A 26,204-nucleotide genomic window follows, 5' to 3' on the forward strand; every position below is an offset into this window, starting at 1 on the left:
GGCGTAGGCCTGGTGACGGGGCACTGCAGGTGGGCAGCTTCGACCAGACAGGGACGCTCCCTCCCGCAGCTCTGGAGGCCAGAAGTTTGAGATCAAGGTGGCAGTAGCATGGGTTCCCTCTAAGGCTGTGAGGGAAATCTTCCAGGCCTCTCCCATAGGAGCTGGCAGTTTCCTGGCAACCTTTAGCATCTCCACCCTGATCCCAGCCTTCATGGCGCCTTCTCCCTGTGTGCCTGTCTCTCTATCCAGACTCCCCTGACTCCCTTTCTTTTGAGACAGACAGGGTCTCGCTCGGTTGCCCAGACTGGAGTGCAGTAGCACAATCAAAGCTCATTGCAGTCTCAGCCTCCAGGGCCCAGGTGATCCTTCTGCCTCAGCCTCCCAAGTAGCTGGGACCAAAGGCACACACCAGTACACCAGGCTAACTTGTAATTTTTGTAGAAATGGGGTCTCTCTCACTATGTTGCCCAGGCTGGTCTGAAACTCGTGCTTGAGCAGCTTGCCCACCTCGACCTCCCAGAGTGCTGGGATTACAAGTGTGAGCCGCCACACCCGGCCCAAGTTTCCCCGTTTCATAAGAACACTAGTCACCTGGGTTAGACTCACCCTAATGGTCTCTTTTTAACTTGACCGTATCTGCAAAGACCCTCTTTCCAAATAAGGTCCTATTTTGAGATACTGGGGGTTAGGACTCCAGCATATAAATTTGGGCAGGACACAGTTCAGTCCAGAACAAGTGTTCGGGGACACAGAGATGATGCACAGTAGGCAGGGTAGGGCAGGGGGCAGACTCTGCCCTGCCCTGCCCCAGGACTTAGCTCTGATGGCGGCCTTAGGGGAAACTAGAGGGGTGGGATGTGGGGAGGGGTGCTGAGCATTCTGTCGGGAAAGGTCGGTGTGGGCAGTAAGTCGGGATGGATTCTCTGTGCTCAGCTGAGGGGGACAGGGCAGGTGTGTGCCCAGCAGCATGTGGGCACCATTCACCCCCATGAGCCCTGGTGCCCTGTGGTGTTCCCGATAGGCAGGCGCTCATTGTCTGAGGTCAGAGCCGGGCACAGGCTGTCAGTGCGGCCAGGTTCTCACTAAGGGGGCTTCCTGTCCTGGGCCGGTATGATGGAGGTCCCTGTGGCACACTCTCATGGCCTGTGCCCTCTTGGAAGAATCTAAACCACACCCTGGAGGGGTGCAGAGCAAATGCGTGTTGCAGGAGTTACTACTGGTCTGAGATCATTTGCAGAGCCTCCAAACACCCCGAAAAGTCACAAGCCCCGCTCCTGCGGGTGCCTCCCGGCCCCAGCTGCTTTGGGGAAGTCGGCATTTTTAGTGCCTTGATGGTATTTAGAGTCTAATTACAAACGCGCGTCACTGGGACCACATGCTTGGTGCTGGAACTGGCTCTTCATTGATGGAAACAATGTGGTTTCTATATTAAGTGCAAGATTCAGAGCCACTTTCCTGGCTTTTGCAAGCCCAAGTTTGAGCTGGGGTCCCGCACAGACCCCTCCAGACCTCATGTCCATGTCTGTCCACTGGGCCTGCATCTAGGGTTCAGGGTTATGTAGAGTGGTGACAGGCAGGGTGGCCGCCTGCCTCTGCCCCAGCACCCACATGACATTCCCCCATTCTGCCTCCTCCTCATGCTCAGAGAGGCTGTTGAAGGCCCCTTGTAGACATCCCTCTCCTTCTGCAGGGGAAAGATTTTGGTCACAAGGTCAATGTTTTTTGAGAGCCAAGCTCTGCCACAGGAGACTGGCTTGGGAAGCTTAGATTGATACAGGGCTCACCAGTCATCTGCAGCTTCCCTAGGAAATAGAAATCAATTTCATGAATGTCACCTGGATTGCTTTTGCGACCAGCAATGTGCAGAGTTCAATGTGTCCCTTCCCAAAATTCTAAATGCAGATGGCATCGAAGGCAGTGATAGCAGTTTTCTGTTTCACTGGTGGCTGGCAAGAGCCACAAATCCAATGCCCCCTCAAGCTGAGAAAGTGACGTCACGGCCCAGGAGGCTGGGGCGGGTGGGCACAGCAGCTCTCTCAGCCCCAGCTAACAGCAGGGGAGAGTGCCGCATGCAAGTGGGAGGCCCAGCTCCCCAAGTGCGAGGGTTCTGATTTTTCAATGAAAACTGAAATTCTAGACTTTTTATGCAAAGGTTTCGTACTCTCTAAATTGTGACAGCTAAGTTGAAACTGACTGAGGCAGTGTGTGGGTGGGATTTGACCCTTGGTAATCGCTGGATAGGGACCAAAGGGAGCATCCTAGGATGTGTGTGGATGGTTTGAGGCCCTGTCGGCACCACATCCCTGCCCCCAAGTGCTTGCCAGGGTAGGAAGCCATGCTGTTTACTGAGGACACCCCACTAGAGAGGCAGGTGTCCTGCCCACGGGCACCCAGCAAGCAGCAGGGCCCCACGGGCTCTGGACCCAATAATACGCTGATTCTGGAGGGGTGCGGGCCAACCAGGACCAGGGCTCTCCGGATACCATCCCACCATGAAGGGGGAGGGAGGGCCCTCCAGGTGGGGCTGGGACCGCAGGGGAGCTCGTCCAAAGCACCGTTGTTTGGAAGTGGCTCATGACCTAGGAAGACCTGGGCAAGACAGATTCCGGAGGTCAGAGGGGCATCAGATGCCCAATAACTGATTCCAAACCCAGCTCCACCCCTGCAAGCCCTGTATGGCCCTTTGTCATCAGCTTTCAGAGAAGCCAAGTGACGCTTCCAGGGCCGATGGGAGCCTCATTTCCTCCGAGCTCTCCTGAGCAGGTCCTGCCATCTGCTGAGGGCAGCAGGTCCATAAGGGATACAGGGGACAGAATAAGGAATTGGGGAGCCCTGCTGATTAGGAGTTAGGTGGAAACAGCAGCTTCTGCAGACTCAGATACAAGACATCACATCTGGCCGGCCGGCCTGCCCCCGTGCAGGAGCAGCTCTGGCTGGGGCAGCATGACTGTGTGGAGGTGCCACGCCAGAACGTGCACCCAGGCTGTCGGCTACAGACAAGGAAGGTGCTGTGGCCACCAAGGTCCTCGGCCCCACAGCCAAGCTGCTTGAGAATCCCCCATGAGTGGCTCATTCCCTGAGAGGCCCTCTGGTCCTTTTCCTAGAACAGTCTCCCCTGCCCAGAGAAGAGTCATGTCTATCTCTGACACTTCCGAGGAAAAGGGCTCTCCAGCCCCTTGACCCCTCCAAGGCACAGGAACAAACTTCTCCCCCAAAAGTGGCCAAGGGCCAGCTCTGGCCAAGATCATGGAAGGACAGCATCCAGCCATCACAAACGAACCACAGGAGATTCTGGAGGATGAGGATTCTAGGGAGTGAGCCCAAAGCCGTGATGGTTAGCAGGCCGCAGTCGGAGGCCACATCCCCAGCCCCTCCTTGCCTAAGCGGCCGGGCTGCTAGAGTCCCCATCAGCCCAACGAGCCCTCAGTAGGTCCCAACTTGAGCCTGGCTTCTCCAGTGACCGGCGACCCATCCCTGTGCCAGTCCCGTAGTCTCCCCAAGCATCAGATCCAGAGAACGCCCCACAGCGGGTGGGAGGAGCGAGCAGGCAGTAATACGCACTTTCTTGGTTGGAGCCCTCTCAAGGCCTGGCACTGGGGGCCTGCCCAGAGCGAGCAGGGAAGCTGGTCCTAGCCCATCTCAAGGTGAGGCCAAGTCCTCCCCTCTCTACCCACAGCCTTACAAGGGATGACCCCTGGGGATCTAGTGGCCAGACAGCTGGGGGCTCCCTACTGTCAGGTCTTCTCCCCAACGTCACACACCTTCTTAGGTGGTACTCAGCCATCTGAAGTTATGTGTTCACTTCTTTGTGTGTTGGCCAAAACTCCCTCATGAGGACGCAAACTTCCCACAGATGGAGACAGAGGCAGCTGAACTGCCTGTGCCTCATGGCTTTTAGTGGTACCAGGAACAGAAACACTGGAATGACTGAGTGAATGAATGAACGAATTCCTGAGCAACAGCCGCTGCCCAGGTGTGCTGATTGGAGGGGAGAGAACCAATGTAACGTGTGGCTTGTGTTCGGTTGCCTGTCTGTACCACAGCAGCAAGGGTCCTGCAAGCTGAGGTCTGCCCTCCGAGAATTCTCGGCATTCTCTTCCTTGATCTGGCTTCTTTACTTCCTAAATCCATCTGCTTTCCTAATTACATTCTGAGAACCTCAGGAAAAGGGACAACCCCAGGAGTCACCTTGCAAAGACCACTGCCGCTGCAGGTGGGCCTCTCTCCCACGGCCCCACCAGGATGGTCCTGCTCCCAAGACTATATCTTCAGGGCGGTTCAGGGTGACCAGCTGTCCAGTGGGCCCAGGACATTGGATACTCACTGCTGAAACCGGGCAGGTCTGAGTACATGGGAATGAGCCGGTCCCACAGCAGAGACTGCAGAGCAGCTGGCACGGGGACTGTCCTGGCGCCACTGAGTCCTCCCTGGGCTCCTCACAGCTCTGCCTGGAGGAGCTCTGCAGCTATCTTGGAGGTGACTGAAACTGGAACATCCTGGACCTGTCAACAGTATGGGGAGCCGGGCAGTACCTGCTTCTATCCAGCTCTTACATGGGTGTTGGATTTGTGAAAATCCACCAAGCAGCACACAGGCTTTACGTTTTCTGTTTGTGGCTACACCAGATGTTTAGTTTTTGAAAAATCCATAGCACGAGGAGGATATACATACAGCGCAGTGTGGCTGGTGAGGGGCATGCCTTCTTGGCTGTTGTTTACCATCAGGGTGCTCTTCTTCGTTCAAAGGTGGTGCGTAAAGTAGCTGTAAACTTCACCTTCCCAGGCTTCCTCCTCCCTGCTGCCACCTAGAGACAGCTGCCTTTGGGCTGCGCTCCCATTCAGGAGCTGCTGGGATGAAGGTGCCAGAGGCCCCCTGTGGAGCTCAGTTCCGTGGGCAGGGGTGGGGCCGGGGCCTTTTCACAGCAACATTTGAAAACCACTAAGGGTTATTCCTGCAGTAGCCAGGGTGGGCAGTGTCAGCCCAGACACCCACCCAGTTCCAGTCTCTATCCCTCGGGTTTTCCTCTGGGAGTGGCGTGGGGCTGGGAGGTGGAGGCAGAGGCCAAGGCCATCTGCTGCTGAGCGTTGCTCAGGGAGATGAGAAGAGCAGACAGCAGAGGGCCAGGGCCCAGCCCACCTCTGCCTGTGGGATGGCACCCTGAGTCCGTTCCTACTTCTGTGCCAGGTGCATTTGCCATGGTGAGAACAAATGGGGCAGGGGAAGTAACCGGCTCCTAAGGGGACCAAGAGCTCCTCAACTGCAGGGCAGTGGCCACAGTGTGGCAGCCTTGGGGGTCCCCAGCCTGCCACTCACCTTCCCAGGAGCACTGGGACAGCTAGCTATCCAGGCCAGAACGGAGACAGGTCCCCTACCCTGTGAGCGCGCCCTCCTAGGCCAGGCTCTTCTGCCTTCCGAGGCCTCTGAAGCAGGAGAGCAGGGAGGGAGTGGGAGGAAAAGGGCCGCGTCAGTGTGATGTGCCTTCCCAGAATATATGAGAAGCAATTAAGCTCCACGTTTCCTCCTCCTGTGAGGATGCAAAGCCTGGCGCTGCAGCCCAGCCCTGGAACTTGCCTGTCAGGCTCTTCACATGCAGTCTTTTGGTGGCCGTGAAAATTGCCCCAGGCCTGTAAGAGTGAGCACGTAAGGATGCTCAGGTTAAATAGGAATCAGCCCTTCCTCCACAGCAGCTATAGAGGACTCAGTGGAGAGCTGCAGTGTCACAGGAGGGCCTCCCCGCCTCCCCACCTCCCCTGGCCTGCCCTGGCCTCCTGAGCCATAGTTAAGTGACCCACGCCTCCTGAGCCATAGTTAAGTGACCCACAGTCACAGCAGCATTCATTCTGGTTTCCCCAAAAGCACCTTTGCTTCCAAAAAGATGACGGTCTCACTCCATTCGTTTCCCTGCATTCGCCCCCCTTTTAGGAGCCCACATGTCTCTGCCTTGGGTGGGTGCTGGCTGTCTTCCTCTCCGCTGGCTCTCGCTGACGCCATCCTCCCCGCCTTCCCACAGGTTAACAATGAGAATGTTGTCAAAGTCGGCCACAGGCAGGTGGTGAACATGATCCGGCAGGGAGGGAATCACCTGGTCCTTAAAGTGGTCACGGTGACCAGGAATCTGGACCCCGACGACACTGCCAGAAAGAAAGGTACCCGCGCCACATTGCCCAGCTCCAGCCTGGGGCCCTACCAGGGGTGGGTGGGGGTGGGCAGGAGAGCTGGGGGGCAGTGGGCCCTCTCTGCAGCTGATTCCACATTTCTGAGAGCCCAGGAACAGGGACAAAGCTGGAATTTGCCGCCAGAGCCCATGACAATGACTTGGGGCTCACAGGCTGCCGGCACATCCACCAGGAGTGCCCTTTTAGTCACTAGCAGGTGTCCCTTCCGCAGGCCCGACTCAGTGTCGCGTCCCCTCCCTCCCCCTGCCCAGGCCCACCCATGAGAGGGCAGGCTCTGCACTGCAGTTCAGAGGTACAGCAAGATCCTCCTGAGCACCAGTCCTTTCCCATCATAAGCACACCTGCACAATCCCTGACCACCACAGCCAAACAGCCTGAGACCCACCTACCAGCCACAGGGCCACCGCTGGCCTTATTCCTATGTCTGGAAACATGGTCTGGGGTCTCACACCCATCTCTCCTCTGCCCTCCAGCTCCCCCGCCTCCAAAGCGAGCACCGACCACGGCCCTCACCCTGCGCTCAAAGTCCATGACCTCAGAGCTGGAGGAGCTTGGTAAGTCACACACCCGGCCCAGCCCCATAGTCGCCATGCCTGTCCCTGAGCTGCCCTTTGCAAAGCAGCAGGCTGTGCATGACCCCATGCTTGCTCGCTACCCCCTTCCTGCCCCTGTGCCCAGACGTGTGTCAGGAAGTACCCCTGCATGCCCAGCAGCCCGACGTGTGCACTTCCCTCAGAGCCTCGCGGGGAGTTGTTGCTAGTCCTGCCTTTCCTCTTTTCTGTGTATCTAACATTGTTTTGTTTTGAATTTTTGGGCCTCTCACTAGTGGATAAAGGTAAGCAGCCCCACTGGGTCCCCAAAGCAGCTCCCCCTGCTGTCTAGGGCACCCCCACCAACATCCATCTCAGCCCAGGCCTCAGAGGCCTGCGCGTGCTGCCCCCCATGTGGCTCAGACCAGAAGGCTCCATCCTCCGGGGAACTGTGTAGATAGCGTGGGCTTGGCAGAGCAGTCTGGTCTGCACAGCAGGCCTAGGGAACTCCTGGCACCTTTGTATAAGGTCTGCAAGGAACAGAGAGAGGCTCTGGCCCTCTGACTCCATCTTGTAGACAGAGGAAGGGCGACAAGCAGCCACGTGGGCCATGTTGGCCACATAGGATCCTGTTCCGGGAGGTCACCATGGAGCCCAGGGACACCTCTGGAAAGAGGGTGGCTCTGAAACACACAGAGATGGCATGTGGGTGGAAATGTTTGCTCCACTGGAGCACGAATTGGAGCTGGTGAAGGCAGCTTACATGGTCACAGAAATGAGCCCCTGCCTAAGGCCCATGGTCCAGTCCAGCTGGCCCAGGAGGTTGAGAGCCAAGCCCCGACCGGTACTCTCACTCACAGGCCCTGTCCTCCCTGCACTCTTGGCACAGGCAGCTTTCCCGAGAGAGGTCTAGCAAGTGCTGCCACAGTGGTGAAGCAGTAGTCATCCTTCCTCAGCCAAGGGTGCTGAGGGCGGCCAGGCCGCCTCTCACAAGGTTCTGGGCTAGAGTCTGAGGACAGGCATGAGGCCTCAATCCAAAATAGCAGCCCTGCAGTGGCACTGCCCCACCCACCCAGAACCAGTAGTGCCCCGCGTGGGAAACCCGCTTCCACATGCCCCAGCCTCACCGTCGATGGAGGAGGTGGCCAGCCTCCACACCCTCTCCACAGAGGCCTGTCCTGGGGCTCGCCTGAGGGACAAACCCAGCAGCTCTCATCTTTCCAAGGGGTGCCCCCGCGAGCTCAGCTCAGTCAAGAAACAAAGCAATGAGGCAGGAAAGGCCACAGGTGCGCTCTAAAGGCTGGCCCCACTGCCTCTGCTCATGTCTGCTCTGAGAACTCATCCCCCGCTTTGGCAGGGTGCTGGTGGGACGAGAGGTGCTGAGGAAGAAGGAAAGCCCCTTTCCACTGCCAGGCAGTAGGTTAACGAGCAGGGCAGGCAGGACAGAGTTGTGTGGGCAGCCAAGGTTTGCTGCTCTGTGGATAGCGCAGCGTGCGTTTGCAGCGTTCCAGACAGCCCCTGCCCGCTGCCCCAGTGCCGGCCCAGCCTGCTCCTGAGGCGCCCGGAGCTGACAAGGCCCGAGTGTAGGCTGCGGGCGGGCGCTGCATCCTGGTGGCTCACGGCGCTCCCCTTTCTGTTTGCAAGCCTCAGTCCGGAAGAAGAAGGGTAAGGGAGGCCCGGTGTCTGTCTCAGCCCCCTGCCCATCACCCCCCCCCCGTGGAACAGAAACCTCCTTTGTGACGCCGTGCAGTCTTGAGTGTGCCGCAAAGCCTTGTGTTGCCTTCTCCCACCGGGTCCTGCCCGAGGAGCCCCACCCTGGAGCACATCCGTCTGTCTGTTCTTTCTGCTTGGCTTCTCCTGTCTGTGATTCCCCAGCGTGTCCTGTGTTTCTTCCCTGACCTGTGTTCACATCGTCATGACCGTGAAGCTGGCAGGACCCCTGTTTGGTCTTAGCTGGGCAGCCTTCAAGCTTTGTCTGTGAGGCCTCCCAGGGGCCTGAGTCACATGGGGCTCCCTGGATGGGGGGTTGCAGGCGAGCAGAGCCCCTGGCTGCATTCCTGACCCTCAAGAACCCTTTGTGGTGGGCAGGAGCTGCCTCCCTTTAAGGCCCGGAAATCACCCACTCCCCAAGAGGCTGCCCTGTGCCCCGTGCCTGGCACTGGGGGGAGAAGGGAGCAGGGTGAGCTCTTTGGCTACACCTCCCCACCCAGGGCTGGTGTGGAGTGGGAGACTGGCAGTCACCATGGAGTGGGCAGGCGGACTTCAGGCCCCAGATAGACTCAGGTCCCCCCTTTCACAGCAGCACACTGGGGGTACTGCTCGCCTGCTGCTGGACACAGCTCCCCCAACAATTAAAAGCAGCACTCCCAGCTTTTAATTCATCTCTTGGAGTTGGGAGGACCCTAGCATCTGGCCAGAGGCACTGGCCCTAAGGCACATCTTAACTGTGTCCCAGTCATGTTAGATGAGAATGGGTGAAGTGGGCATAGAACCACCACTGCCTCCTCCCCTGGCTGTCCCTGCCTACCGCCCCCACCTGTGTCATCCCAGTGGCCTCTGTGCAGCAGCCCCGGGCTTGCACCAGCATCCTACGGCTGCCCAGAAAACTCCCAGCAGGCTTTCTAGGCCCCATTGCTGCGCCGGGGATGTGGACGCCCGGGATACAGAATACCCTTCTTTCTATGTCGTGCAATGACGTTTCTGTGTGAACGCCCCTTCAATCCAAGGCCAAACCCCAGCTCACAGGAATGGCCTCTATTCATCACCTACCCGAGGAAGACGCCCCCCACCACGGGTGCCCAGGGACCCAGTTGCCAGAACAGCGCGGGACAACAAAAGTCCCTTGTCAGGGAGAACAGTTTGGGACTCAGGTGGCTGAGCCGCTGTGGGCGCCTGTGGCCTGCTGGGACCTGGCCCCATCCACACTGCCCTTCTCCCTCAGGGTGGCATCAGAAGATAAGAGGCACAGCCTGCACGGCCAGGCAGAGTCCACACATAGCACAGCCAGGAGCTCCAGAGAGAGAACATCCACCTCCCGTCTGAGCAAGAGAACCTGACTACAAATTTGAGCTTAAATGCCCCAGAGCCCCAACCCCAGCTATAACGGGGGCAGGAAGACCCCTTGGGGTCTTCACCCCAAAGGGACCAGCAGCCGTGGCCCGGCCTGGTCACACTGGGGGGGTCCAGCTGGGGACTGAAGACACTGAGAGGTACTGACAGCCCCTGCCTCCCGGGCCATGAGCGCATCCCACGTTGCACATGCGAAGTGTGGAGCACACATTGGGTGCGCGGCAAATGCTCCAGGACCCTGGTGCTGCCTCCACCCGTCTCTGGGAAGCCTGGCCTCTCCTCGGAAAAAGCACTCACCACACTCCAGGAAGGCCATGTGGAACAAAAGTCAGGCCTCTGCAGTTGTACTGGGTTGAAAAGTGACCCCCAAAAGTTCTGTGAATGGGACCATATTTGGAAATAGGGATCCTTGCAGATCTAATCAAGCTGAGGTCATGCTGGACTCCGGTGGGCCCTAAATCCAGTGACGTGTCCTTGTAAAGCAGGAACAAGCCAAGAAACACCATGGATTTCATCCTCCCCAGACCCTCTGAAGGAACCTGACCTTGGACTTCCAGCCTCCAGAACTGTGCAGGATATGTTTCCATTGTTTTAAGCCCCCCGGTGCATGGTCATTTATCTTACCATCCCTGGCAAAGCACCTCAAATCCCAACTCTGTCCCTGCTGGCTTTACCCTGCTTAATGATCCCAGGTTTTCAGTTCTCCATCTGTAAAATCTTTGTTTAGTATTTAAGTGTTCTCTGAGCACCTGCCCTAGACCCCAGACCCTGTGCTGGGCTCAGGCGGAAGCCAGCTGTCAGGCAGGATTTGGGGTGGGGCCTCTGCCCCCGGACACACGAAGGGGAGTGTGGCCTCCACCCTACCAGGCACCTCTGACTTGTACCTTCAGACTCCAGCCCTTGGAAGGTGTGTGACTCAGATCTGCGGGCCAGGACCAGTCCACCAGGGTCTAAGCACACACTTCCCACCCTGCACTGCCTCTTCGGAAGATTAAACCAAGAGGCCAGCCAGCTGGCAACAGCCACTGTTTCTAACACACACAGCTCCTGGCCTCTAACATCTGGCACTGCAGATGTGTGTGTTTTCCTTTTGGAAATGGAGTGACATTTATACTGTCTCACCCAGAGACAGGATAGTGGCACTGCACCTCCAGAGAGGCAGACAGACCACTTCAAGCTCACGTAAGGGGAGAGAGCAGTGGTTGAGAACCGACAGGGTCCCTGGATCATCTCAGAGGATGTGAAGCCGACCATGAATCGGGTCCCAGGAAAGCTGAAGAGCTGGAACAGCCCTATGCAGCCCTCCACAGGGTCTGGTCTGCTGCTCTCCCCCAGAAGGTTCTGAAGAGTCGATGGGGAAACAGCTGGGCACTCTGCCCCTCAATGGAGCTGGCTTCCAGGCTCTGGGCCTGCTGTGTGGCCACAGGCAAAGGAACTCGCTGGACAACGGACCTAGCGTCGCTTCAATACAGAGCCCATTTCCTACATGGGGAAGCAGGAGACTTGGCCACCAGGTGCCTGTGTGGTCCTGGGCCTCCCGGCCTCAGCATGGACTCTGGAATTGTGTCACCCCTCGATTTGGTGACTCCCTTGTGACTCGCTGAGGATGCAGAGCAGTGGCAAGGTTTCTCGAGCACGGGGCATGCTGCTTCGTGCCCCCTATCAGGGGAACCTGCATGGAAGTCAGCCCGAGGTCCAGAGTCAGCTCATGGGCTGGGGGTCTCTGGTAACAGGAAGGGCAGGCAGGTGACAAACCTACCACCTCCCCTGTGCCCTTTTTTCCTGTGCCTGGTCAGCATCACGTGTGTCTTCTGGAGAGAATACACGCTTGCTCAGAGGGCTGAAATGCGGGTGACTGCTGGGGCATCTTCATCAGCTCCTCACTGGAGTATTTTGGGATTTGACAGTTTCAAATCTGTCTGAGGCTCGTTTTCAGTCACTGAGCACTTCATTCGAAGACTGCCAGGGGCCGGATTCAGCTAATCCCCTTCATCCGGAGTCCCTGAATAAAGACCTAGTTCTGAGCTTTTATAAATTAAGCATAATCCTTAGGAGCCTAGAATGAGAAGCAGGAATCTGCAGTCCTGTGGCTTTTCTGAAAAGTCTCCATATCCTGGTAAACAAGATCTCCAAGACAGGGACTGAGCAAGTCAGGCCAGCGCGCTCCCACTGCCCACGTCCCCAAGAGACAAGGGCCAGGAAGGACCCACCCCCTGTGGGGGACCAATGCAGGGTTTTCCTTTTTCATTTGAATTACACTAACTCTAACTTAAAAAGGAATGCTAGCCCCTGACCCTGTCACCCCAATACACCCGGCTGCTCTCACCTGTTCTGGTTCAAAAGAACGTTTGTTTTGGGGTTACTGGGAAGGGAAAGGTTTAAAACAGAGACCAAGTGTTCACAGTAGTCAAAGTGGCCACAGCTTCAGGGATGCACCTGCAGGGACTTGACCAACCCCACCCTCCGACGTGGCGACTGTGATGATGGGCAGGGCGCCCCCACCCCCGCCTCGTGGTTCTCCTGGACGAGGCAGAGCATGCCAGTGCTGACCCCAATCATTTCCAAACAAACATTCTGCAGCCGTTGCCCACCAGGGCCCAGGGCTGGGCAGCCCATCCACATGGCAGGCACAAGGCTCGGGGGACCCCATTGCCAGCCCCAGCTCCCGCCTGGTCCCATGGTTTGCCCCTGTATGGCCTTACGCATCTCAGACCTGAAATGTTTTCTCTTCAACAAGGGAACAGTCCCTTTACTACAGGCAGCTTCTCATGAGGATGAGAAATGGGATGATCAGCCCAGAACCTCCCCCTGATTCAGGGAGGGTTGTCATTACTGACCAGGACACCTGTCCTTCACCCTGGGCACACAGTTACATGAGGTGTATTTGGCAGGATGCCTGCCACAGGCCCTGAGGTCCTAAAATCACAGCCTGTAGCCTGTTCGTTTTGGGAATGTGAGGATTCAAGGCAGTGCCCCGGGGAGGCCAGGCAGATCCTCAGTGTGCAGTGGATGGAAATGAACCAGCCTCAGCAGCTGTGGGGTTTGTTAATACATAAAAAGCAGACGCATGGCTTCTGGAAGGGCCCAGTTGGAAACAGGAGCTTCTTGAAGATTTGGCTCATTTAAATTAAATTATAATCCCAGGAAAGCTGTTACGCCCTAGAGTCCCTCCTTCTTTGATGTGCCCAGACATGGCCAACAGCACAGCGGAGCCTGGCCATAGCCTTCCCACACCCACCTGCGCTCAGGCCTTCCCCTGCAGGGCCTTGGCTCTCCTGCATCTTCTGGGTCTGACACCTCTGTCAATGTTCAGTGCTGATAACTTTCCTTCACCTCAGCTATTCAGCCCTGGCTGCCACCTTAGCCTCTGAGCTTACCACAGCCTGGAAGTCCAGCCAGGAGGGATGCCCAGGGGTTTCTGGCTCGCATGGGCCTTCCTCCATCTCCACAGGTGCAGGCCTGAGCACAGGCAGGTGGCAGCCAGGAAGGCACCCTCCCCTGTGTGCACCTGCGTATAGTATCCGGCGGGCTGGATTCTGTGGGCGTCCCCAGAGCTCACCACCTGGAATGCGCGCATGGGATGTTTTTTTGGGCTCCAGCTGTTCTTCCCCTAACTTGGTGGCATCCCTTCTGGGTCATGTTCATGGAGGTACATGCTGCTGCACCCCACTCAGGCCTCACCCTCCACTGGGGTCAGAGGAGGGGCCCAGGCCAGCACTGTCAGGAAGCAGGTCTGGGGCATCCCCACCTCACAGTGCCCTGGCTCACCACAGTTGTGGGACATAACTCCCTGGTGACAGAGGCACATCTCAACCCGTTTCACTGGAGAAAAATACTCTGGGGGCCACCAGCGGCCACATCTCAGTTGAGGCAAAGAATAGCCACTGCCCAGCACCCCCACTTCCAGGGACAGACCAAGCTGGAGCTGCACGTCACAGCCGGCCAAAGCAGATCACCCAAGCATCAGCCTGGTCCTGAGTCAAAGGGGAACAGCCCAGCTGATGGGCAAGGCCAGGGCAGAGAGGCCTGCACAGAAATAAATTCGACCCCAGCCATCCAAGGAGTTCCACCCCAGCCCTAGAAGGGGAAAGGCTCCTTGGAGGAAGCAAATTGCTGGAACCATGGCAGGTGGACCCAGCCCGTGCAGCCCAGAGAGACTGACAGGGACCCTAGCAAAGGGAATGTGAGACGAGGCGGCCGTGCAGCACCTGCTGCAGCCGGAGGAGCTGGGCTGAGGAGGGCAGAAGAGGAGGGTCTTGAACACAGGTGAGGACAGTACGGCTCTGGACTGGGGTCACAGGTCGCAGCCAGGATGTCCCCACTGCCAAGTGAGATGAGAATCGGGTGTTTCCTACCATGCCTGACCAGTTCCCTGAGGAGCAGATGCTTAACATCCACTGGGGGAATGACAAGACCCCAAGGAGGCATCAGGCCCGTCAAAGAGCCAGCAGGGCTTGTGGGTCCAGGAATCACAGGAGAGAATGCGTGCGCAGGGATGCAGCATTGGGGCCCAGTGAGCCCGCAGGCCTGGTCAGCTGGACTTGGTCATGAAGGGAGAGTGCTGTGGGGGGAGATTGGGCTGCCCGGACACTATGGGGCAAGGGCTTTCTTGCTTTGCGTGAACACTTGGCATTTTGCCGACAACTGGAAACGTGGTCCAGGCCGGAGGTCGGCAAATGCCTCCCTGAAGGGCCCGATGGTAAGTGTGCTGGGCATGGCAGCCATATGGCCTCTGCTGCACATTCTCCTGCCTCTTCTTCCCCCTCCTTGTTTGAAGGCTAAAAACATATGGCTTGGCGCGGTGGCTCACACCTGTAATCCCAGCACTTCAGGAGGCCAAGGTGGGCAGATCACTTGAGGTCAGGAGTTTGAGACCGGCCTGGCCAACATGGTGAAACCCCATCTCTACTAAAAATACAAAAGTTAACTGGGCATGGTGGCGCACAGCTACGCAGGAGGCTGAGGCACGAGAATTGCTTGAACCCAGGAGGTAGAGGTTGCAGTGAGCCAAGCAGCCTGGGTGACAGCGAGACTCCATCTTAAAGAAGAAAAAAAAAAAAAAAGTACAGACTGACCTGAGGTTCTGGCCCAGTGCGGGCAGGACTGGTCCAAGGGTCTGGAACACAGGCCTGGAACCAGGCCCCTCATGCGGACTCTACCATGAGAGTGTCCACAGGTGTCAGAGTTATGTACGTCTCAGCTGCTCTGCAAGGTTGAGGGGCCATCACAGGGTGCCCGGCTCAGTGTCCCCAGCACACCCCCATTTCTTCTCCCCAAACTTCTGTTGTGGGGACCTCTGGTCTGGGCTGCCTTTGTCAGGAGCCTGATGCCTTTGTGTTGGACAACCCTGAGCCATGCTGTGGCTCTGGAAGCTTTACCCATGGGTCGGCTCCCCGTGAGAAGCTGCCATGACAGGTAACTTCCACCTCATCCTGAAGAACAACTTGGAGATGGGGGCCTTCCTCCCTGCACTGTGCTCAGCTCCGACCCACACAATAGCCCCATGGCTCAAAGTCTGGGCAGGTCTTTAGCATACACTTCATGGGAGGCCACCAGATGCCAAGAGTGGGCTTAGGGTGGCCAGAAGGCGGAATGTTCTAGATGGCCTGCTTCTCCCCAGGGAGTAAGGCCAGTGCTGTCTCAAAGGCTCAGAATGGGGTACACCCACCAGGCACCGCACTGGCTTTGTCCCAACCCAGTGACATCTCAGAAGTACAGCTAGGGTCACCTTTTCCACAATCGGGACTGGAAGACCAGTTCTCCAGGTCTCAGTGGCACAGGGCCCTTGCATTTAAACAGCCCTAGACACACCCTTATGCCTGATCCCAAATACCCTGAGATGAAGCTAAGGTATCAGGAGAGCTCCAGGATGTGCTTCAGTTTTCAAGTTAAAAATAAAATAAAATAAAATAAAAGTGCTGTAAATGTCCTTTTTAAAAAGCTTTTGTTAATTGCTAAGGATCCCTTATAACTAAATTTTGGCTTTCATTTTTTAAAAGGAAATGGGAAGGTTCTGCGTTGGGGAAAATAAACAGAGACCTTCCCTCTGCAACACTTACTAATGCCTGGGGCCCCTGAGCACCCAGGCAACACACCCAGAGAACCCTAGTCACACTGCCTTGGATGGCAGGTCCCCATGTCTTGGCAATCACAGTTACAAAGGAGCCATATTTCTGAGTCTCTTTTAAAAAAAACAAAACAAAAAAAAAAAAATTCAAAAAGTCAGTTTAGTTAACCCTCACAAGAATAAATCCCATTACTAAGAATAAAGTGATTCCACTAAAGAAATGGCCCAAACACCTGTAATCCCAGCACTTTGGGAGACTGAGGCAGGTGGATAACTTGAAGTCAGGAGTTCAAGATCAGCCTGGCCAACATGGTGAAACTCCATCTCTACTAAAAATACAAAAATCAGCCGGGCGTAGTGGCAGGTGCCTGTAATCCCAGCTATTCGTGAGGCTGAGGCAAGAGAAGTGCTTGAACCTGGGAGGTGGAAGTTGCAGTGAACCAAGATTGCACCACTGCACTCCAGCCTGGGCGACAGAGCAAGACTGTGTCTCCAAAAAAAAAAAAAACAGAAATGTCCCAAAAAGCTTCAGAGTCCTTGGCGGGCTGGGCACTTCCGAGGAGGCGACAGAGCTGTGGAGGGTCTTCTATGTCCACACCTCGTGCGTGCCTCCAAGGATAAGGTCTGGGAAAGGAGCCCATGCCCCAGTGGGAATGCATGTGGCAGAGGCACACGCATGCTCCTCACAGCAGCAACAAATGCCCCCTGCACAGTTCTGGATGCTGGAGTGGCTGCTGCACCCGTGCGCTTTCCTATGGACGCCCAGCTTCCCCCACTGGTGATGCTGCTCCAATCCTCACGGTTCTATTGCAGATAAACCCGAGGAGATAGTCCCGGCCTCCAAGCCCTCCCGTGCTGCTGAGAACATGGCCGTGGAACCAAGGGTGGCGACCATCAAGCAGCGGCCCACCAGCCGGTGCTTCCCAGCGGGCTCAGACATGAACGTGAGTGTCTGTACCTTTGGGACCACGCGGGGCAGGGGCCGGCAGTGACCCAGGAAGTGGGTGGGCTGTCTCAGTAGCTGAGGCGCACATGCTGTGATGTCTGGTTCATGCTGTCCAGAGGTGGGGCCCAAATCTAAGTAGCCACAGGACGAACAGCCGGGTCCGTGCAGACTCACAGTGGTGGGACAGAGCAGGCCACATCCAAGCCCTGCCACTCCCTTACTGCACTGACTGCCTCTGCTCACTCAGTGCCCTGACCCTCAAAGGTGTCCCCTGTCATACTTTGCTGAGGACCTGTGAACACACGGATGTAAGGGGCCTTGACGCATGCTTCAGACAGAGGTGATCTTGCCTCCTGGTCCACCCAGAGCACAGAATGCTCCGGTGTAGAAGAGGCCGCCTGTCCCACATCCCATGCGGCAGTCCCCCACGTGCTCCGAGATCCTGGGCAGCACTTGTCCTCGGAGCCCGAAGTGCCATGAAGGGCTTCAGTGTCTGCTGGGTAGAGTGGGTGCCTGGCTCAGAGCAGGCTGCCCATGCCATGGTCACCTTCCCTAGGCAGTCAGGAGGGCACACAGCTGGAAAAGGGCCTGGGGCAGAGGCTGCTCGATTCCCTCGGGCATATCCTGAGGAAGGCGTGGCCTCCTGGACCCTTGGATTGCTCTCCATTTTCCAGAGGCAGCCATCTGAGCCTGATGTCAGATTCCGGCACTGCCTACCTGTCGTGATTGCTTACCTAACTTAGTGTTCCCTTTGAACCAGTATCAAACTGCCTCACTATGTCTAGCCTTTTCTTGAACAGTAACACCTATAAATATTATAAATTTACCACAAGGCTTTTCTGTAATGTGCATTAAACAACCGTTAATGGTTACAATTAAAATATCTGCTCTCACACCTCCTCCCATCACCTCTGAACTTCACAAGGGGCCTTCCCCTTCAGGCCTTGCCTGCCCGTCCTTGCCTCCCTCTTTGTTCCCAGTCCTTCGCAGCACCCACGTGCCCCATCTAGTTGGGGGGTGTCTGAGACAAAGTGCCCTCGACCTCCCAATTTCCCCCTCCAGCCTCAGGGCCATACAGTGAGACAAACAGAGGCTGTGGACACATGGAAACTGCATCTCCAAGCTGGAGTAATAAAAGCTTGCACGTGAATATTTCCATTGAGCTTCCGCATCTGATATTCTTCTGGGTTGGCCTTCAATACTACGAGTTTGGGGCCCTAAGCCATCTCAATTTTGCAAACAAAGCAGCAGCCTGGGGAAGCGAAAGGGTTGGCAGCACCAGGACTCTGCTTCCAAGGTGGAGGAGGGGAGCTCTAGCCTCCTCCTGGAATAGGCCGAGGAGGGAGGAAGCTGGGGACAGCCTGCTGCTGCAGACTCCACACTGTGCCCCCAAGCAGCTCCAGGGCTTGCTCAAGCTCGCTGGCACATCACACACACCACACACTACCCTAATACCTGGTTGGCCTTTGCACATACTGTGGAGTTAGTATCATGAGCCCATTTTATGAAAGAGGAAACGGTAGCTCCTATGGAAGGACTTGATGGTCCCATGGCACATGGGGAGCAGCGTATGGACCCAGGCCAGACCCCACTGCTCACCACTCTGTGCCCTTTCCCACGGGACATCCAGCCTGGCCCCCACCTCAGAGAGACGTGTCTGTCCAGCTGCTCTGGAAAATGGTGTTGCAGCAGACCACATCTCCGTAGAACAGGGCCAGAGGCCAATAGCAGCTGCAGTGAACAGGAAAGTCACCTAGAGAGGGCCCTTCCTGGGTCCTCAGTGCTGTGGTGCTCGTCAGCCCCACTGGAGATTTGCGGTGGCTCCAGAAGCAGCTTGGGGAAGCACAGTGACAGACGCTCCCTTGTGGCCTCTGGGCCCTGTGACCCTGGGTGAGGGCTGGCCAGGGCTGCATCTCACGCTAGGCTCTCCGGTTTGCAGTCTGTGTATGAACGCCAAGGAATCGCCGTGATGACGCCCACTGTTCCTGGGAGCCCAAAAGCCCCATTTCTGGGCATCCCTCGAGGTACGATGCGAAGGCAGAAATCAATAGGTAAGAAGTGTGGCACTCCCCCACAGAAGTTGCCCCTGGGCTTTCAAACAGCCTTAGAGCCCCTCGGGAGTTCTGACCCCTGGGCCTGCCACAGTTGCCTTGGCGTCTCACCCCAGCAAGGCCCTGCCAGCCCACCTACCAGAGGGTAGGAACCTGGCCTTGCCCACCCGGGAGCCATTGGAACATCTGAGTGGCATGAAACTTATGCCCCCTGAAGGACACAAAATCCACTGTGGCTTCTGTAATCTTGAAGCCCAGTTATCTGTGATCATTCCAGCAGAGTAAAGGGGCAGGGGGGGCAGGGTGGTCCGAGCCAGACCCCCTGCCCCACCCTGCCCTGCTCAGGGTGGGAAGGGCGAGTGGGTTCCCTGCATTCCCCAGCCACCACCAGGCCTGGAGGATGAGCTCAGCAGATATACTTCCAAGGGTGGTCTGGTCAGGGTCTCGAATTCTAATGAAATAATGTACTGTGTGTTGCAGAAAACTGCCTTCCTTTCTTCTTAATGTCACAATTATTCCTGTTGACTCTGTTGCAGGCAAAGGTACACTTGACCTTGAGACAAGGTCACACTTGACCCTTTGAGACAGTCCCTTTGTGAGATAATTCAGCATTGCCTTTATTGTGTCAATTCTGATAGAAGCTAAGGCCCTTGCCCTGTGAGAGTTGTGGGGGCAACCCTGGGACTCTGGTCTGCCCAGCCCACCCCAGGGGCACTGTCCTGTGTGTTCTGGAAATGCCTCTGGGCTGCTGTGCAAAAGCGCAGTGTGCTTGTGAGTCTGAGGTGGATGACTGTAGGCAGTCACTAGGCAGTAAGTGGCCATGGAGGTGGTGTCTGCTGTGCTTAAAGCTCCCCCTGCACCAGCAAACTCAGGGAGAGCTGCGTATTTGTCTTGCGGTTACTGGTTAATAACAACTGATTTCCTCCTGTCAGACAGCAGAATCTTTCTATCAGGTTAGTGAACCCTTGTGGTTTGGAATCTGTAATCTGAATGTAACCCAGTTTACTTTATAAGGTGTATTCTTAAATTCGTACTCCTTGGGAACATAACTGCCAGACAACCAACTCAGAGTGACTGGTCAATGGAGAACGCCTTGAACGAGCCATCTTTGCAATGCCAAAATGTCCTCCCACAAGGAGTATGTTAAATTTGGAATACCCTTATCGAATGGAAGTTTTCATTGGAATAAATTATTGTAGTTTGTCCTAGGAATTTTTTTTCATTTCAAGTAATTTATTTTGCTACCTCTTTGAAAACCCTGCATGCTCCTGACATGAAATCCCCGTGCCGTGCGTCTGTCGGTGCGTGTGTGCGTGTCTCGCTTCCCTTCTCCCTGAGTGCTCCTGTTGACGTGTCTGTGTCTTGAGCTGTTGAACAGTCTGTAAGGTCACACCCAGGCAACACGCCCAGAGAACCCTCAGGCCACGCTGCTGGCTGTTGTAGGACCTCAGCTGCATCCCCACACAGTCAACATCCACGTATTTTCATTAGGTCAACTCATACGTTGTGCCAGTATGAGGTTCTATCAGCTGTGATCATGGTGGTCCACTGGGCTCTCAGCCCCTGCTCTAGAGGGTCTTGACAGGACCACTTCCAGGGCTGCCACTGGGACCCAGAAGGGGCTCACTGAGGCCTGGCTCAGGATCCTACTCCTAGCTCAGGCCGGGATCTTTAAAGGAACCTGGGCTCCCTCCCCTCATGGCCAGGCTCTAGAGCCCACATGGCCCCTCCTCTGAGCTGGCATTCCCCAGCCATCCACCTCTCTGAGGGTCCAGAGAGCTCCAGGACACACAGAACCCTTAGTGGGGCCCAGTGAAGTCAGGCAATTAAAGGATTCACGTGACCCTGGAAGAAAAGCACCTCCTCCCAGCACACACACAGCCAACCGTGGGCAGATGGCTTCGCTCAGGGTGGCAGAGGCCTCCCTGTACATCTGGGCAGCCGCGGGGCTCAAGTGCCATCTGGATGGTGGACTGTACACCATCCTTGCCACATAAACACAGCAGTACCCGCACCCCTTTGCTCTCATTTCGCATGGACAGGTGACAGCCTTAGGCCCCTGCCCTAAAACCCCCCAGGAGCCCTTACCATGTCTGAAGGGGCGTGGTGGAAGGAGACCTCCTGGTCTAGCCAACCCCGCCCCAAGCACAATGCCAGCACAGGCACACGTGCACACACACACATGCAGCCCCAAGGCAAGCTGCCCACTTGGCCTGCAGACTGGCACACAGCTCAGCGTCAGGAGCCCTTCTGCCCTGGCCTCACAGAGCTCCCCTGCTGCAGCCTGTGCCTGGAGGTCCCGCAGCAGCAGCGCACTCACAGCATCCCCGGTGCCTTTCTGTTCTTCCCTTTCTTGTCCTTCGGCTCACGATGGGCCATGTGACTAACCACTTGGCATTGTGGCTTGTGCTGTGTTTCATGAACACCCGTTCATCATCTGAACTTGTGAGTTTGTGGAGACGTAGCACATCGCACGTTCCTAGGAACTTAGGCTTTTTTGCTATTGTGACTTAAAGCTAAACCTATCTTCTACTTGTAGGAATAACAGAGGAAGAGCGGCAGTTTCTGGCTCCTCCAATGCTGAAGTTCACCAGAAGCCTGTCCATGCCAGACACCTCCGAGGACATCCCCCCTCCACCACAGTCTGTGCCCCCGTCCCCACCACCACCTTCCCCCACCGCTTACAACTGCCCCAAGTCCCCAACTCCAAGAGTCTACGGGACAATTAAGCCTGCGTTCAATCAGAATTCTGCCGCCAAGGTGTCCCCCGCCACCAGGTCCGACACTGTGGCCACCATGATGAGGGAGAAGGGGATGTACTTCAGGAGAGAGCTGGACCGCTACTCCCTGGACTCTGAAGACCTCTACAGTCGGAACGCCGGCCCACAGGCCAACTTCCGCAACAAGAGGGGCCAGATGCCCGAAAACCCGTACTCAGAGGTGGGGAAGATCGCCAGCAAAGCCGTCTACGTCCCCGCCAAGCCCGCCAGGCGGAAGGGGATGCTGGTGAAGCAGTCCAACGTGGAGGACAGCCCCGAGAAGACGTGCTCCATCCCTATCCCAACCATCATCGTGAAGGAGCCGTCCACCAGCAGCAGCGGCAAAAGCAGCCAGGGCAGCAGCATGGAGATCGACCCCCAGGCCCCGGAGCCACCATGCCAGCTGCGGCCTGATGAAAGCCTGACCGTCAGCAGCCCCTTCGCCGCCGCCATCGCCGGAGCAGTCCGCGACCGTGAGAAGCGGCTGGAAGCCAGGAGGAACTCCCCGGCCTTCCTCTCCACAGACCTGGGGGACGAGGATGTGGGCCTGGGGCCACCTGCCCCCAGGACGCGGCCCTCCATGTTCCCCGAGGAGGGGGTTTTCGCCGACGAGGACAGCGCTGAGCAGCTGTCATCCCCCATGCCGGGTGCCACGCCCAGGGAGCCCGAAAACCATTTCGTGGGTGGCGCCGAGGCCAGTGCTCAGGGTGAGGCTGGGAGGCCGCTGAATTCCACGTCCAAAGCCCAGGGGCCTGAGAGCAGCCCAGCAGTACCCCCTACAAGCAGCGGCACAGCTGGCCCCGGGAATTACGTCCACCCACTCACAGGGCGGCTGCTTGATCCCAGCTCCCCGCTGGCCCTGGCACTCTCCGCAAGGGACCGAGCCATGAAGGAGTCTCAGCAGGGACCCAAAGGGGAGGCCCCCAAGGCCGACCTCAACAAACCTCTTTACATTGATACCAAAATGCGGCCCAGCCTAGATGCTGGCTTCCCTACGGTCACCAGGCAGAACACTCGGGGACCCCTGAGGCGGCAGGAGACGGAGAACAAGTACGAGACCGACCTGGGCCGAGACCGGAAGGGCGACGACAAGAAGAACATGCTGATCGACATCATGGACACGTCCCAACAGAAGTCAGCCGGCCTGCTGATGGTCCACACCGTGGACGCCACTAAGCTGGACAATGCCCTGCAGGAAGAGGACGAGAAGGCAGACGTGGAGATGAAGCCAGACAGCTCGCCGTCCGAGGTGCCAGAAGGTGTTTCCGAAACCGAAGGTGCTTTACAGATCTCCGCTGCCCCCGAGCCCACCACTGTGCCCGGCAGAACCATCGTGGCGGTGGGCTCCATGGAAGAGGCGGTGATTTTGCCATTCCGCATCCCTCCTCCCCCTCTGGCATCCGTGGACTTGGACGAGGATTTTATTTTTACAGAGCCATTGCCTCCTCCCCTGGAATTTGCAAATAGTTTTGATATCCCCGATGACCGGGCAGCTTCTGTCCCGGCTCTCACAGACTTAGTGAAGCAGAAGAAAAGCGACACCCCTCAGTCCCCTTCGTTGAACTCCAGCCAACCAACCAACTCTGCAGACAGCAAGAAGCCAGCCAGTCTTTCAAACTGTCTGCCTGCCTCATTCCTGCCACCCCCTGAAAGCTTTGACGCCGTCGCCGACTCTGGGATCGAGGAGGTGGACAGCCGGAGTAGCAGCGACCACCACCTCGAGACGACCAGCACTATCTCCACCGTGTCTAGCATCTCCACCCTGTCTTCCGAAGGTGGAGAGAACGTGGACACCTGCACAGTCTATGCAGATGGGCAAGCATTTATGGTTGACAAACCCCCAGTACCTCCTAAGCCAAAAATGAAGCCCATCATTCACAAAAGCAATGCACTTTATCAAGACGCGCTCGTGGAAGAGGATGTAGATAGCTTTGTTATCCCCCCGCCCGCTCCCCCGCCCCCGCCGGGCAGCGCCCAGCCTGGGATGGCCAAGGTTCTCCAGCCAAGGACCTCCAAGTTGTGGGGCGACGTCACAGAGATCAAAAGCCCGATTCTCTCAGGCCCAAAGGCAAATGTTATTAGTGAATTGAACTCTATCCTACAGCAAATGAACCGAGAGAAATCAGCAAAGCCGGGGGAAGGACTGGATTCACCCATGGGAGCCAAGTCCGCCAGCCTCGCTCCAAGGTAAGTCCGTGGTTGGTGCAGGTGCACACCACTCCGCGTGCACTGTCCCTGCTGACCAGGAAAGGCCCTCGAGTAGCAGCCCCAGCGGACACGAAGAGGGGAATTCGTAAAGCCTGTGTGGGCCACGTCTGTTAATGCAATAACACTTCTTTTTCTCATGCTCCTGGACTCTGGGACAGCCAAGTAATGATCACAGCCATTCTGGTGGGACACAGCACTCCCTCATAAAGACCTGTAATGAAATGAGGTTGCTAGAAGCCCTCCCCACCGTGGCTTCCAAAGAGAAGCTCCACTCTCTCCTCTGTGCCCTCCAGATCTCTGCCAGGACCACCTACCTAGAAGGCCATTTAGAGCCTCACCAAAGCCCAAACCAAGCTTCGAGTTGGTTGCAGGAGACCAGCTGCCCCAAGAGGGCAGCGAGTGGGTGGGCGGCGGGTGCAGGTGTCTGAATACACGTGTGGGTTCTTCTCCCCCCATCACTACCAGGTTTGTGGGATAGGGAGGCACTGGGTCACGACTGTACTGGTGAACTCCAAGTGCAGTACATTCTTCCCTGCCAGCCCACCCTGTCCCAGGGGCAGAAGCCTCCAGCTGTGTCCATGTCAGCCCTTCACAGTATCATGCAGGGTTTACATTATTTCCATTGGAACTGAAGGTAGAGTAAGTCAGGAGTCATTTCTAGATGCAACCAGAGGGCTCCATCTGAGGCTGTCTGGAAGGAGCCTATATTTGATCTTTTTTGCACTGCTATAAAGAAATACCCGAGACTGGGTAATTTATAAAGAAATAAGGTTTAATTGGCTCAAGTTCTGCCGGCTATATGGGAAGCATGATGCTGACATCTGCCTGGCTTCTGGAGAAGCCTCAAGAAACTTTCAGTGATCACGGAACGGGGAGCAAGAGGGAATCGGGGGAGGTGCCACACTCTTTAAACCACCTGATCTCGTGAGAGCTCACTAACTATGTACAGTACCCGGGGGGATGGTGCTAAACCATTCATGAGAACTCCCCCACCATGATCTGATCACCTTCCAGCAGGTACCTCCTCCAACACTGGGGATTAAAATTTCACATATGAGATTTGGGTGGGAACACAAATCCAAACCATATCAGGGCTCAGCGGTCTGTGGCTTTTGGGAGCCCCAGTGGCTCCCGTGATGACTTAGGGTTCTTGGCTCTCCTTCCCCATGGCATATGCACCATTTTGCTCTTCCCCAGGCAGCAGCATCTTCAGTCTCTCCCACTGATATTCGATCTCGGGCTGCATCATTTTGACTAATGAAGCCTCTCTCCACACCCCTGCTGGGCAGGCATTTGATTTAAGCCGCTCAGTGCAGGAATCAGTGACATCACAGACAGCTGGGGCTCAAGATGTAGCCTGAGAGCCCCAATTTTCCCAGTTATTTTTCAGTGTGGATGTAAATAGATGACTCGGATGCCATCTATTACTCTCGAGGAGTATCGATAGACTGGCATTGGTAGAGAGAAGCACAGTTACACAGCAGACATTCAGACAGTGCCTCCAGTCAAGGAGAAAGTCTTTAAGAATTATGTACAGATATACCTACAAGTACACTCAACAGCCTCCAGGAATTTTGAGAAAGGGTGTTGCTTTGCCGCTCAGGCTGGAGTGCTGTGATGTGATCACGGCTCACTGCAGCCTAGACCTCCTGGGCTTAAGAAATCCTCACACCTCACCTAGCCTCCTGAGTAGCTAGGACTGTAGATGCATGCCACCATACCCAGCTAATTTTTTTTTTTTTTTTGGTAGAGAGGGGGTCTCGCCATGTTTCCCGGGCTGGTCTTGAACTCCTGGGCTCAAGCAAACCAGCGGGCTCAAGCGAACCACTCGCCTCAGCCTCCCAAAGTGCTGGGATTGCAGACATGAGCCACTGCACTGGGCCAAAAATGTGAAAAACTGACTAGTTTAACCCTTCCCCATTACATACTAATGTGGCTCTTGCGTCATTACTCTATGCGGAAGCAACAATTAAGAGGCCTTACTTAGTGTTTCACATTTTTACAAAAGACTTTCACATGGGTGGGTAATTTTTATGACAGCTGGGGCGCAGGTATGAGTCACACCCATTTTTCAGAGGATAAGCAGCTTGTCTGCATACACAGCCAGCAGGAGACAGAGCTGGGGATAGACAGGGACACAGGCTGGGGTTTCCTGACTTTTACTTCCCCTTGTAAGCAATGTCTGCAGTAAGGAAGGAACTGGAAGGGAATGGCTCTAGGGCTGGAGGAAGGAATCCACTGTTCAGGCCAGCGGAGCATCCTGCACCAAGCTCTGCTCCCCGAGCGCTCCACCGGGTGAGTCCAGGGACCTCGTCCGTGGGGGCCTCTCCCTGAGTGGTAGCTGGACAGCTTGTCCCCTCTACTTGTCTTCAGGCTGGGCCAACTCCTGGGGTGCCCA

General features: G+C 56.3%; 1 protein-coding gene across 1 annotated transcript in view; it reads left to right on the top strand.

Annotated features, from left to right (window-relative positions):
- SHANK2 (SH3 and multiple ankyrin repeat domains 2) overlaps positions 1 to 26,204 on the top strand; it is a 646,969-nt gene that overhangs the window by 605,799 nt on the left and 14,966 nt on the right. The window contains exons 17-24 of the mRNA XM_023186421.2: positions 6,011 to 6,146; positions 6,650 to 6,730; positions 7,003 to 7,011; positions 8,351 to 8,371; positions 16,656 to 16,786; positions 18,728 to 18,839; positions 19,772 to 19,792; positions 21,379 to 23,785. Coding sequence (XP_023042189.2) covers positions 6,011 to 6,146; positions 6,650 to 6,730; positions 7,003 to 7,011; positions 8,351 to 8,371; positions 16,656 to 16,786; positions 18,728 to 18,839; positions 19,772 to 19,792; positions 21,379 to 23,785 — 2,918 coding nt within the window. The remainder of the gene's footprint in view (positions 1 to 6,010; positions 6,147 to 6,649; positions 6,731 to 7,002; positions 7,012 to 8,350; positions 8,372 to 16,655; positions 16,787 to 18,727; positions 18,840 to 19,771; positions 19,793 to 21,378; positions 23,786 to 26,204) is intronic.

Source organism: Piliocolobus tephrosceles, chromosome 13 (assembly GCF_002776525.5).
Source record: "Piliocolobus tephrosceles isolate RC106 chromosome 13, ASM277652v3, whole genome shotgun sequence".
Taxonomy (NCBI): Eukaryota; Metazoa; Chordata; class Mammalia; order Primates; family Cercopithecidae; genus Piliocolobus; species Piliocolobus tephrosceles.